The sequence below is a fragment of the Typopeltis vanoorti genome, chromosome 15 (assembly GCF_054136105.1).
Source record: "Typopeltis vanoorti isolate ZY-2024b chromosome 15, IOZ_Tvanoo_1.0, whole genome shotgun sequence".
In the NCBI taxonomy this organism is placed as follows: domain Eukaryota; kingdom Metazoa; phylum Arthropoda; class Arachnida; order Uropygi; family Thelyphonidae; genus Typopeltis; species Typopeltis vanoorti.
The window spans coordinates 52,114,870-52,128,896 of NC_143563.1; the positions used below are offsets into that span (position 1 = coordinate 52,114,870).

Below are 14,027 nucleotides of genomic sequence, written 5' to 3' on the forward strand. Positions count from 1 at the left end.
CAACAATGAACTCCGGAGCACATTAGTCACTTTTAATCTGACATGGCTGTGGCTGTGGCTATTTCACACACACACCACTTTCTGATACCTGTCCAACAGCCACATATTTATCCAGGTCGATAGTGTGCATTCCAGTTCGATATTCTCCAGTTTATGCAACAGCCTTTCGTGTGGTATTCCGTGTAATGTGTTAGCAATATTTAACAGTGTCACAATATTCCATTTCCATTATCCGATTCATCCCTAACGGTATTATAAAATATAATTGTTCAAACATGATCTCCCTTTAGTAAACGCATGCTGTTCCCTTCAAATAATATTTTGTTAGTCCGCCCATTTTGTGTATGCGAGTTCTTACGGACTTCACTAAAATCTTTAGAGTTACTCAAGAGATACCGGTAGATCAATAGAAACATCAGTCTTCGAACCGCCCTTCTGAAATGGGATTGTCATGCATTCTTTCTTCTGTGGGAGCCTTCCTGAGCTAAGACAAAGTATACAAACATGTCAATAGCCTAACCAGTTCGGTTGAACATTTCTTTAGCATACGTGCTGACCCCTCTGTCCATATTACTGAATTCTTCTCTAGAGTATGCAACAGCTCAAGAACCTCCATATGTGCTTCTATCTCTTCATCCAATATAGTGGCAACATTGTGCACCACGTTACATATGTTAGCCTGATAGATCTTAGCGAATCGAGAACTCATCATATGAACAATCGCGTCATCTTCTGACAGAAGTGTATCATCTGCATTTATTAGTTAAATCTTCTGCAGGCCCACCTTGTTTACTAGCTGAATAACTATAAAATTCTTTTGGATTATCTTTAGTATCTGCAGCCAATTTCCTTTTCTAATCCAATTTAGTTCTCTGTACAATACTCGTAAGTTTTCTAGTCCATGTTTTATATATTTCATAATTCCACTCACTCTCACAATATTCCTTCCACAACTCATGGACTTAATCAGAGAGCACATCCATTTCATTTCCACCTTATTTATTTTAGAACTCTAGGAAACGATTCAGACACTGTCTCGTTTAAGCACCTTTTAAAAGCTTTCCCATTCAGAAACTGATATCATGGAACTAGGATTCTTCTGATGTTTGTCATAATTATCAGCTTTGTAGTTTAGCTTGTAACGCATCTTGACTGCAACATTCATATAATCGATAGCTTTCCAAGTTAGCGACCTGAACGCTGTAACAAAACAGTCATATCTTCAACTGAGAAACCTTCTAATGCTATTACGAAATGTAACTCTAATTGCTCCTTTTCGTTTTTTTCATTTGCTTGAGAAAGTTGTTTAACAGTTCAATAAAATCTCCTTCGTTCTTATCATCAGATTTTCTGCTACCCAATCAACAATCCGATCATTTAAGTCACCCATAATACTCGTATTTACTTGCTTAATACCCATCATGTAATTTAGCGATGCATTTCTTCATTGCAAGAATCGATGAACTTAGAGAGAATCTTAAAGAGATCTTTAAAACTCAATTTATAGAAACAAAGAGAAACGAACAAATCCCCCAAGAAAGGGAAAACAAACTCCATATTATCCTAAAACAGGAACTGCTTGTCACCTTGAACGTTTCATTTCAGTTTTCATCCCGTTTTCTAATAGTTGTTCAAGATGCGTAGTTGTAATACATCAGAAACAATTATCATTCAGGAGCTCGAGCATTATAAATGAATCATATAATGGTCAGAGGCCAGTGTAGCTCTCTTTCCCATAGAAAAAAATGATTTTTTTAATATGTTGGTTAAATCTGCAGAAAATATTTATTTATGCTCCTATTCGCTTCGCAATCCCGAAAAGGTGAACAGTATTATCAGGCAGTCACAGATCCCAATTTAAGTCGAATAATTTATTAGTAAAACAAAATGTGTGTGCGTGTGTGCAGAATTTTTTTTTAACTTGGGTAAAAAATATTCTCCATCGTTCTCTCATCTAGAGAGTTTTATTAAGAAGGCCAAGCACCTTTTTCTACTTGTATATGAGATATATATGACTTATGCATTACTTCAACCTTGATATCTCTTCCGGGTCTGGCTCCCACTGATGAGACCACAAAAACAAAGTCGAAACCGGTGTGGGTAGTGACCTATATATAATCGGGCAGAGTACTCAACTTGTCCACGAAGACCAATCCACTGATGAAGGAAATGTTCAGCCAACGACTGTGTAATCGGCTGGAGGTCCATTATACCGGAAATACATTTTATTGATATTCATGAAGTAACGAAACTCACAAATATCTTGAAAGAGTATATTGCTCTATAGATAAAGAGAGTGCAACATATGTTAGGAGTGGCTCAACTTATTAATATTATTATTTAGACTGCATGTCAGAGCGGTTAGCCTAGTGGCTATGCGCTTCGCAACCATATGCCTGGGGAAGGAATGTCCTAGGTTCGATTCCCATCGAAGACGTGAGGAGCTTAAGCTCCTTCCTCAGCCATAGCCAAGTTATCCGGTCTTGGGCGTGAACAGCAGGGATTTTTCTTCCAGTTTATCTGGGGTTTTTCGTCCCGCAAGTAGGCAAATCGGCCCCGTGAACACACACGGATTACAGCCAGGAATACTAACTCAGCCATAGGTTTGATTCGTCAGCCTATGCCGGTTCCGGAGCCCGGATAACATTTGGGGGACTAGATGATCCTGTGTCACCATTACAGGGAAAGGAAGGCTGGATTTCGACTGCAGATATAAGGTTAATTTTGTCAATGAACAAAAATGTGAAAAAGAATGTCATGATTATGTAGTAAATGGTTGGCTATGCTAAAACAAATGACGTTTAAATCAAACTTTCCGTTTATCCATTATGATGGTGCACTGATTGTCTACAAAATGTGTTAAACATTTTAAAAATTAATCTGAAAGTGTTTCAATTTTCTAAATGAAAATTCGTTTAGGAAATTGAATTCAAGGTTTCATATAAACTTTTAGTAATGAAATATATTAGAAATGCTTGCTGAAAACGTACATTCGAATGACTAATAACTATTAATTCAGAGATTAAACTTACTCGATGTCATTCTCCAGCCTGCTCCAATGACGTCATCACCAGCAGGATATTGATCTGTTGACCGCGGTAAACAAATAGGCTTATATATATCTTCTACTCCATTAGGTGGAACATCTAATTCTATTACAGCCAAATCATTGTTAAATTGAGAGGTTTTGCCAAAATAGTCATGGCAGACAATTCTTTTAGCCCTATAGACTACTGAATGTTCTTTGTTCTTTGAGGTATTGTGTATACCTAAGAACACATCGATCTGATCAGGATACCAGACATTTTCCTTCCTAAAAATGAAACAAAAACAGCACTCGCTGTGAACTTGGTTATTTAGATAATAAAGAACGTGTTTTCAGTTTTTAATTTCGTGAAAATCAAAAAAATTTGAAAATTGAAAATACAAAAACAAATGGTTCAATTAGACAAATTACATTGGAATTCATTTGAAAACTTATTTTCGAAAATAACGCGACCAACCACAACACTGACATCTTGCAGGATTTCACAAACACGGCAGGAATTTCTTTCAGATTCATTGGACTTGTCGGACATTTCAGAATGATGCGGAACAAATAACAAAAGGCTTATCCTTGCAATCCAACTAATCTGCAAGTGAGAAATGTTTTCGCCATGGGCTGGTAATACCTGAAAATGCTGTTGTTTACCAAGGAACAGAAGCCAAGAAAACCACAGTGGATTTGAAAACTAAAAAAGTACTATCACTATTGGTTGGGCTTTCTGAAATAAGTAGTTACTGAATGCATATACTCCAGCGAATAATCAAGTTTGACTCTAAGTAATAATAAATCTTTGGTTAGTATATAAAAGAAACAAAAATAAGATATAAATAAATTCATTGGGATAACTCGTTGGAAAGTAGCATATCGCTCAGAAACAAATTTTCAGAATAATTTTGAAAATCTTCAAGTTAAAACAAAGTGATGATTTTCATAAATAATAATAATATATCGTTATTTATAATTTTCTTTAAAACCTTATTACATAATACATGGAAAACCACGTGAAACTGCAATATAGAATTATTTATTCAAACAATACATGTTAGGATGTTCTTCGCAAATTTCTTTTTCACGCTAGATCTGTGCATTCATTCAGTCCATTATGGTCTATTCACAAAGAACGAATGTGTTGCATTTTTTCTTCTACTGGGAAAGAAGAGTAAATCTCTAATCTTACCCTGACGTGAGCAAAGAAATCAGCAGTCTATATGCACAAGTACCTAGTCGTGAAGATATTCACAAAGAAAGTTTTGTTTGGTCACCCTTTGATGAAGATGAAAACAGTAATATCCCATGACTTGATTAAAGTTTGACATGTTTTCATGTTGAATGAAATTTTACAAAAAAAAATGGTATATCGGTTTTTGGAACTCAGCATGTTTGCATATCGTAGACGCATTTCAATATCTGTAAGCCATGAATGGAAAAAATAGGCCGTAGCCCGATATTCCACTACGAATTATTGGATAACATGGATGAAACTGCGGAGGCTTAATTGGTTGGGATATTGCGGTGAAGTGACATTTCTCCTGTCAATGCCCCAAGCATCTTCACAGAATTTCGAAGAGGAATAAGGGTCATGTAGTCAATGTGTTTTCTGCTATAACGTCATGAAAAGTGGATCATTTTTTTCCTATTTCCTAGGTGCCATTCATATGTTCTGTTACAGCACTTTTTATGATGTTTCGGATTCCTCACCCGATTTCAATAGAATTTTTCGGAGAATGATAACATTTTGTTTCAGTCTTCTTTATCATATCAAACTTGCTAAAATGGCGCATGCAATTTACCGACGTGGCAGACAGTGCAAATAGTATTAATAACATTATCACAAACAGTAAACAGTTCATATGCAGCCGAATAGGTTGACCATGACAGCATTCCGACAGAAAGAAAAGATGAGCGAATGGATAAAATGATTACATAATTTTAATAAAATAATAAAACTAATAATAATCTAACGCCTAATAATAATTACTAATAATAATCTCGCCAACTCCCTTACAGAGAGTAGGCGAGGCTTTTAACCCTATTTAGCTTTCGGAGCCTGAGTGGGTCGTTCAATCTCCACGGGCAGCCAATCAGAGATAGCAGGCCCATGTCTATCACTAATTATAGACAGCCACCAAATAAGAAACCGGCAAACAAGTGCTGACATCTCGTGGTACCAAATTCTTACAAGATATATTGCTGTCTGAAATAATGTGGGTTATACGGTCGATTTTCTTGAGTTTATGGGAAGAAAAAACCCACTTGCCCTTGCCAGAAATCGACTAACTCGGAAACCGGTTGAAGAAAGGCTTAGAAAAAGTTCCTCCAGTTAGTCAGTGACTAGATTCGAACTGTAGTCTAACTTCGTGCAGCAAAGCGCAGAAGATGCAGTCGCCACTTCCATTGAGCTAACTTACCCAATTTTACGATATATTATAAAATTATAACATGCTAGAGAAATGTGTTTTTAATAATTTCATAATTTCAATACTGGTTTCTACAACTCACCAATCGGGAAGTATGCTCGCTGCTGTAAGGACGTGTCGTCTGCTAATCAATGCTCCTCCACCGAGAATTTTCCGTTTGTAATAGATACGAGCCTATAACAGAAGGATATTTAAACATCGTTCGAAATATTTCGTAAAGAAAGTTTCAGGAACAGTAAATAGAAAGGCAACCAAGTGCATTGTTTAAATGAAATTATCGGTGATAAGAAAATGGAAGGGAACTCTGCAGTCTTAGTCTGAGATTAACTAACTCTGAACTGAGCAGAAAATGTTTCGAATTTGATTATAAATTGTACTAAGTAAAAGGCAAATGAGATGACAATTTCAATCACCCTTTTTGTTCTGCCGATGTCAGGATTAATCAATCTCGGGATCAGGCAAATAGGATTGCATTTTCTCCAGATAGTCAGGGGAAAAAATAGTAAAAAAGATATTCCTTTGCAAATTGTGGAAATTTTAGAAATTTCCTCCAGAGGTAGCGCTGCCTGCCAGTTTTCAAAAAAGAAAAAAGAAAGAAAGAAAAGAAAAGAAAAGAAAAGAAAAGAAAGTTATACAGGCTTTGGAGGCTTACTTATTTAATTACTCTTTATAGAACATTATATACACTTAATTATTACTTAAATTGACGTCTTATTTATGAATTTTTAAATATATTATTTGTTTAACATCCTTTTCATAAATCTTCAAATTTAAGAAGATAAAAAAGAAAACAAAAGAAAAAAAAAACAAATGTTACCATCCAAGGATATTCAAATGGCTCAGTTTCTATCACACCAGCAACTTGCGATTGTGGCCACCTGTTTGGTATTCCACAGTCTGAAAGAAAGAAAATTTCTTTGATGGTATGCAAAGTAAGACAACCATTATTTAAATTAAGGGATATTACATCCCATATTGTTTCACAACCGAAAAAGAAACTACTTAATTTAAATAATTTTACGTCGCCGAATTGAAGCCTTTGGCTCTTCCTATATTTAGTAAGACAAACATTTCATTTAGCACTTCATAAGTTGTGAGTATGAATTTCAATAATGGTCCTCTACCAAAATTTCTTTAAAGCGATTCATTTTGGCATCTTTCGAAATTCTATCAAAGACCTGATTTAAATATTAACATTTTCTTCTTGAAGACAACAGTAGATAAATTCTAAGTTAATCTTTTTTTTTTGTTTCCCGCCCCACATTTTTCTTCTTTTTTTTTTTTTTGTAAAGCATAAGGCAGAATATAGCTACATATAACATGATGAATTTTAGAGAAGAAATCAAACTATAACTTATTTATCCCTAAGAGTAGAGAATTCTCATTTGAAGAGTACATTTCCCGATTTTAACAAAATTTATCATTAGCATTTCTCTAAAATATTCATTTCTTCGAAGTCATTTATGTTATGTGTTGTGCAATGATCTACCATTAGTAGCCAGACAATCATTTTATTTGATGTTAAGCAATTTAATAACTACAAAGCTTCTGCAGACAGTGGAACAACTAGACGGTCTTTGAGTTGGAAGAAAACCTTGAATCGAAAGTGATTCGAATACTTGTTGAGCTTTTTCCAAGGAAGTTGAGTTAATTCGAACATGAAGGGTCAACTGTAGACAAATTATTCTTTACGGTAATCTCATACAAGAAAGGATGTTCAACCTGTATATAGTATTTGGATGGACAGAAAGTTGAAAAAAAAGAAGAAATTTGTTAAATTTAGATTTCGAGAACCCATTTGCACTCTTTAGGAAATACATACGGGGGTGAAGGATTTTGTAAAGGAGATCAGTAAAGGGACAAGAAGTAAAATATGTTTTCTGGGTACACTTACGAAACCATGATGATGATGATGACGTGTCTTCACAGATTCGAGGAGAGTGAGAGAATTACCAATGCCAGTTCCAGTGATTAGAAAAGTGACCACAGAAATATCTGCACACAAAGCAAGCACAGAAGTCTTGGAAAAAACCGAAGTGAATTAGCGAGAGATAGGCCTCTTTTCCATCAAATTAATTCCCTCCTGTACCGTGTCATGATTTTAGATTATGCTTTGGATCTCTACCTCAAACATAAGAATACTGTTCAATAGCCGGGTTGGATTTACAGAATCACCAGTAAATACAAGTCAAAGTAACTTATTGGAAGAAAAAGAAACATAATTACTTGAATGTTGAGGCAGCGATAATGTTTTCACTATGAAAGATTGGAAGTCAGAGTTATTCTAGGAGGGGAAATTTTTACTTGTTCAGAAGCTTCCATTTGTAAATGATGATTCTTATATTCGTAGAGGTAGGTAGGTAGTGTCACAAGTCGTTTCACCGTCACACCTTTGTTCCATAATATTTGTTCTTTATTATAACCAACCCTTTAAGACTTCTTCTTCATTCGACAATGGAAGAACTGGTTAAGGTGTGTTTCATTCAACCTCATATCCCTAGCAAGCGAAATGTGGTACTGTCAAAAGTAAGGGTGAAAGAATCGACTAATTCGGTAACCTACCCAAGACAAGTCTAAAAATAGTTCTTCTAGTCGGCAACCAGAATCGAACTCATAACAAATATTTCTTGATAGTTTGTTGTCATGAAAACAAACTTCATCACTGCAGGCTACACAGGAATTTTCTTCTGAATCGAAAAGAAGCCAGAAGAAAATCAGTTCATCACAAAACAAAAAGTCATAGAGTGTCATATGATTACATTACAACCACATACAAAGTCTGTTCAAACATCACAAGATTTACATTTTGCAGACTATCACAATGAAGAACGACTTCTATAAATTTGCTTGAGGATTCCATGCTGAACAATCCTTGGGATGAGGTGGGAATTAAAAATTCAAATCACTTTGCTTCTTGTTTTCTACATGTCTACTATCGGTCCTTCTTTTTTACTCTAAGCGAATAACCATGATCTGGAATTATGTAAGAGGAATGGACCGTATTGCGCATGTGCGCGTGTGCACACACACACACACACACACACACACACATACACACACACACACACACACACACACTAATAGTATTGAGTATTTTTCATTAATAAAGGATTTCATTAGTAAAGATAAATGATTGTGATGAACTTCAGCACATGCGAGATATCTATATGTATGAAATTAACCGAAACAAAACCATCATAATATCTACTAGATAGAAAGATAATAAAAATAATCTTAGTAATCTCTCTTTGTATCATTTACTAATAAAACTATGGAAATATCTATAGCGTATTTCTCTATGCAACACTTCCTCTGCAAAATGCCAAGAAATTCATTAAACTTTTTGATGATTGCTTCATTGCTTCATTTTGCATTATAATTGCTTTGTTGTCATACACACAACACACACACGCACGCACGCACGCAGTTTATGCATATAGCTTAAAAGTCCCTAAAGGAAGTTGTCTCAGATTACTGCATTACTTATTTGTAATTAACACCAGACGCGACTGACGTGAACAACATCACGAATCACGCAATGAATAAATTTTAAAAAAAAATAATGGTGAAGTTTCTGAAAATTTCAGACATAAAGATTACTATTTACTTAATAAAAGCTAACTCGTGATATGTGCATAGCATATCAGAAGTATTAATCTTTATTCACTGATTTTAGACATAGAAAATGTAAATGAGTTGGAAATGTTCATACAGAAAATTAGGGGGTGGAGGGTGTTTTCTCCCATGTCGACTTGTTTTGCCATTTTGTGCAGTCACGATTCAACTTGTTTTCCGATTATTTGAGATGCTAAAATGCCAACTGTCGATCCGTACTTCTTTTGCAAATCATCCACCCCTAACTCAAATGGTCATTCTGATAATCCAAATACTGCCTGGCAAGTAGAGTGGAGTGTTTCCGCTGTCCATTCATACCGTTATCCCTTTATCAATGGGGTTGACATAAAATGTTTTTCTCATTAGCGAGGCGTTCAGTGAAACCTTGAATTTTTTTGATGGAATGATCTGCTCCACCATCCCGTCAGAAAAGTTCAAAGTCTCCCGAGCGCAAAATCACACTGCATGCACATCTCTGTGCACAATCTTCTATTCATACGTAATTCAAGAGGGCCATTGCGTTGGTAGAAATTTAATCTTATATTAAGGAGCATCTACTGAAAAAAAAGGAAATTCTTTAATGAATTGCAACAATTAATATACAAGAATAAGTAAATGCTTTAAATAATTAGCATCTGTATTCAAGAAAATTGTAAATTAACATCAAGCTTATCAAAGATAAAGAACTCTCTCTCTCTCTCTCTCTCTCTCTCTCTCTCTCTCTCTCTCTCTCTCTCTCTCTCTCTTTCCATCTATTTACTATTTACCTGCTATATTAGGTAATACGGGAGATGGTATGTTCTTGCAGGGAGGAGCATCCTCGGTATGTTGCTTAATCCATGAATAGTACATGGAAACTCTAGTAAACATTCCTGGATATTTCCCTCTTCTACATCCTTTTTCCATGGATACTATTCCAACAATGTACCATTTTTCTTCATTCTCGATAATCAATGGGCTACCAGAATCGTCCTAAATTCATGGAAAAAAAGTGCCAATATTGAAATATTAGCATATGATAAATATCCAATTTCATATACGAGTATAATCTAGATAAGATCACAGTTTTTAGTGTTCAAAAGACAGTAATGCACCAATTAACTTGAATGGATTGGAGTAATTTCTGTAAAGATACTGTAGGATATTCTTTGAAATCAGAAATGCTTGAAACTTGCAGAGGGATAGAAAACTGTAATCTGAAGGTGATTTTTATCTTCAAATGTTACCTTGCACTGTTACCTTGCTTACTACAAAAGAAAAGCAAGTGATCCTTCGTCTCCATACCAGGATTTCTGGTTTATCTGATCACTGACTCCTGCACACGTTGTACTAATATGTCACAAGTCGCCAACATTCGTGGGTGGATATAAATAAATAAACAAAATGTGAAAAAATTTTGAAGTTTTTAACAAATCACATTTCTCATTTAGCGAGTAAACATAGTGCGGACTTATGTCACTCTAATTTAACACATAAATTTGCTCATACTAACGATATTTTGGTCTCGGTGTTCTCCCCATAATATTTATAGTGATCTTAAATACAAAAGAATATTCAACATGCAGTACGCCAGTATCATAAATGCTTTAGGCTAAAGGAAGAGAAGAAATATATCAGTTTGATTGCTCTTGTTCTGGTAAAAATACAAAACATCATTTGTCCAAAACAACTGCAGTACCAGCGGGACTGAGGAGAGAAGAAAGAATTAGAAAGAGAGTTTGTTTGGTTTCGAACAACGATGATCGATTGCTGCATATTTATTGATGTATAAAAAATTGCACTATCTATCAATAATTGTACGGACACCCCTGTTATTTGAAGTTATGAAACATTCCAGGTTTGTTAATAAAAAAAATGGGTGTGAAGATTGTAGGAAGCGAAAATTCATCGTAGCAGTTGAATACAGGTGGTATGGCAAGACGATGTTTTTTACTCAGTGACTTCGACAGAGGTGTTATCGTGGGACATTGGTGGCATGTCCATACGTGCCATTAGCGCTCAGCTGGAGCATCCAAAATCAAAGGTTGGCAATGTGATCAACAAATGGAGACGTTCATCACTATTGCAGGAAAATGCCCAGGGCAGCCGCCGAAAATGACTGACAGAGACAGGATCGTGTTAAATAGGTTTCGAATTGGATAGTTGACCGGTTCAGAAATGTCATTCAGCAGAAAACAGTACTCTGGAGCGATGAATTGAGATTCACAGCCTAATGGCAACGCAGCCTGGTAAACGTTCGTTTCCACAGTGTATTGTACCCACAGTAAAGTTTGTGGCGAGAGGGTAATGGTGTGGGGTGCATTCAGCTGGTTTGGAGTGGAACTACTGGTCGTTATCCATGGTTCTCTGAAGGCGGCTCGATGGCTTGATATTCTGGATAATCAGGCTGCCTAACATTGTGGAGATTTTATGGAATGGACTCATGTTACTCTAAAGAAAACAATGCCCATTCCACAAAGCTGCAGCTGTTATGGAATAATATGAACAGGTGGATGTTAAACGAATGCCCTGCCTGCGCAGATTTCTGACCTCATCCCCATCGAATGGAAAGAATTGGAGCTGTGATTGAGGTCCAGATCAGCTCATCCTCGATCTGTCGTCGAACTCAGTGCTGCTTTCATGGAAGAATGGAGGCACATTGGTGGAAAGCCTCCTTCAAAGGTTGCAGAGACCAAAGGGGGGACATACCCGATATTATGGTTCGCCTGCTATGATTTTCCTGTCATTACATTCAAGGATTTCAGTTCTCTTCTTTTCCTAAGAAGAGAAATGAAACCACGACTTATTGATTGAAGAGGAGGTGTGCTATCATTCATATTACCCAGCTCGGCATATATTATTTTTATTATTATTATTACGGGTATTTTCATGGAGTCAGTAGACTCATCGCGGGAGATCCAAACTATCAAAACAACATCTATCACATCTCTTCTTGAATGAATTTATTTACAAACGGAGAACTCTCAACTGAGCCAGACAATGCATTCCACTCATTCACCGTCCTCCAGGCGAAAAACCTCGTTCTCACATCCTTGTAAGAACGAGGTTTTCCAGGAAGGACCTCTTGTTCTTCCATTATTATGACACAGCTGAAATATTTCACCTGCATCAATCTTATAAAAATCTTTTAGCAATTTAAATGTTTATATCATTTCCCCTCTTCTCTGCCTTTCTACCACCCTCTGCACTCGACAAGCACTCAAGCTACTAATGTAGCGAGCATTTTTACATTACTCACCAACTTAGTTACTCTCCTCTCTGAACCTTCTCCTCTGAACCCTCGTCTCCAAGGAATCCAGGTGACCAGAATTGAGCACATTAATCCAAATGTGGAAGTATCAACGCCTTATAAAGGGGAATAAAAACCTCTTTATCTCTGGATGTTAGTGTGTTCTTCAATAACCAAGTAATCCTATGTGCAATCTTGGACACTTTAGCAATGTGTTCTCTGAACTTCATCTCCCTATCCACCAACACACCCAAGTACCTAACCTCATCAATCTCTTGGAATACCATTCCATCAATGTAGTACACAGCTGGTACTCTTTTAATCCCAAAATGCATGACTTTACACTTTTCCACATTGAACTGACATCCATTACCTTTTGCCAGTTTATTTAATTCATCCTGCAAATTCTCAATATCAGCTTGATTTTTATTGCGCTATCAAACTATACATCATCAGAATCAACTTTAATCCATTTCCTATATCATTTATGTACAAATTAAACAATAACGGCCCAATCACAGAGCACTGAGGCACACCACTGCTCACCTACGTCATCCTTCTGGTATCTCTCCAAGCCATACATCCATATCACAAGTTTAGTATCCATACCCATCTGCTCCAATTTGCGCAACAGTATTCCATGGGGTATCCTGCGAAAAGCCTTAGCAATATCAAGAAGTACCCTGTGTAGCCATTTCCTTTGTGCAACTCAGATGCCACTCTATTATAAAAAGTTAATAAATTGCTAAATTTGGTGAAAGGCAAGATCGACCTTTATCCAAACCATCTTGGCTCCAACCGAGTATCATATTCTGATCCACCCATTCTCAAATTCTGTCTTTTACCAACGTTTCATTTAATTTTACCACCACTCCCGAGATGGTGATTGTTCTGTAATTAACTACCGCAGTTTTAGAGCCACCTTTACGCAAAGGAACGACTTTGCCTTCCTTCCACTCCCAATATAGGACTGCTAATAGTGGTCTTGATTAGACTCACTAATGGCAATGCATGCAATCATGACTACTAGATCTTAAACGAATATTCTGGACAATTGGCTGTCATACATTGAAAAAATCTTAAGGATATATTGACCCTTGAACTTTTAACTCAGCAACATTCCATGTGATATCAAAATGACTGGCAGCATCAAAATTGGTCTAACCCTGATATAATAATCATGTAGAGGTGGCAGGGGTTTCCTGCCAGAAAATCCCAGCCCAACAATGTCGGGATTTAAAACAGTTAAAACAACCATACCAGCTAGATGAATGCATACAGTTAAAAAACGACATAATGCACTGGCCTCATAAGCCTAAACTTATTTCGGCTGTAATTCCAAAGAAATAAAATCCATATAGAATAATCATGCGATGAACTAGAATGCGAAATGAGGGAACAGGCAAGACCTTATTTTTTCGTTATCCTAACTTAGTAATGTTTTCAAGGGTGTGTGTGTGCGCGCGCGCGTAAAATAAGCCTCCTCTTCACTACACTCCATGTGCCATCTGTAGCTTCCCATTTATTCCTTTGATACTATTTCTTTCGCAGTACCTTTATGGTTAAAAGGTACTGTGGAACAAATAATACTGTTGCTACATTAGCAACCCTCTATACATTTAGATCGAGCGATGCGCGAAATAAAATAAAAAAGTGTAATTTTTGTGAATAATCACTTTGTTTTAGAATGCTGCATGACTGAAAAAAATTATACAGTAAA

General features: G+C 36.2%; 1 protein-coding gene across 1 annotated transcript in view; it reads right to left on the reverse strand.

Annotated features, from left to right (window-relative positions):
• Positions 1–14,027, reverse strand: part of LOC150098756 (transmembrane protease serine 9-like) — a 197,288-nt gene that overhangs the window by 135,542 nt on the left and 47,719 nt on the right. The window contains exon 10 of the mRNA XM_090405745.1: positions 9,846–10,050. Coding sequence (XP_090261871.1) covers positions 9,846–10,050 — 205 coding nt within the window. The remainder of the gene's footprint in view (positions 1–9,845; positions 10,051–14,027) is intronic.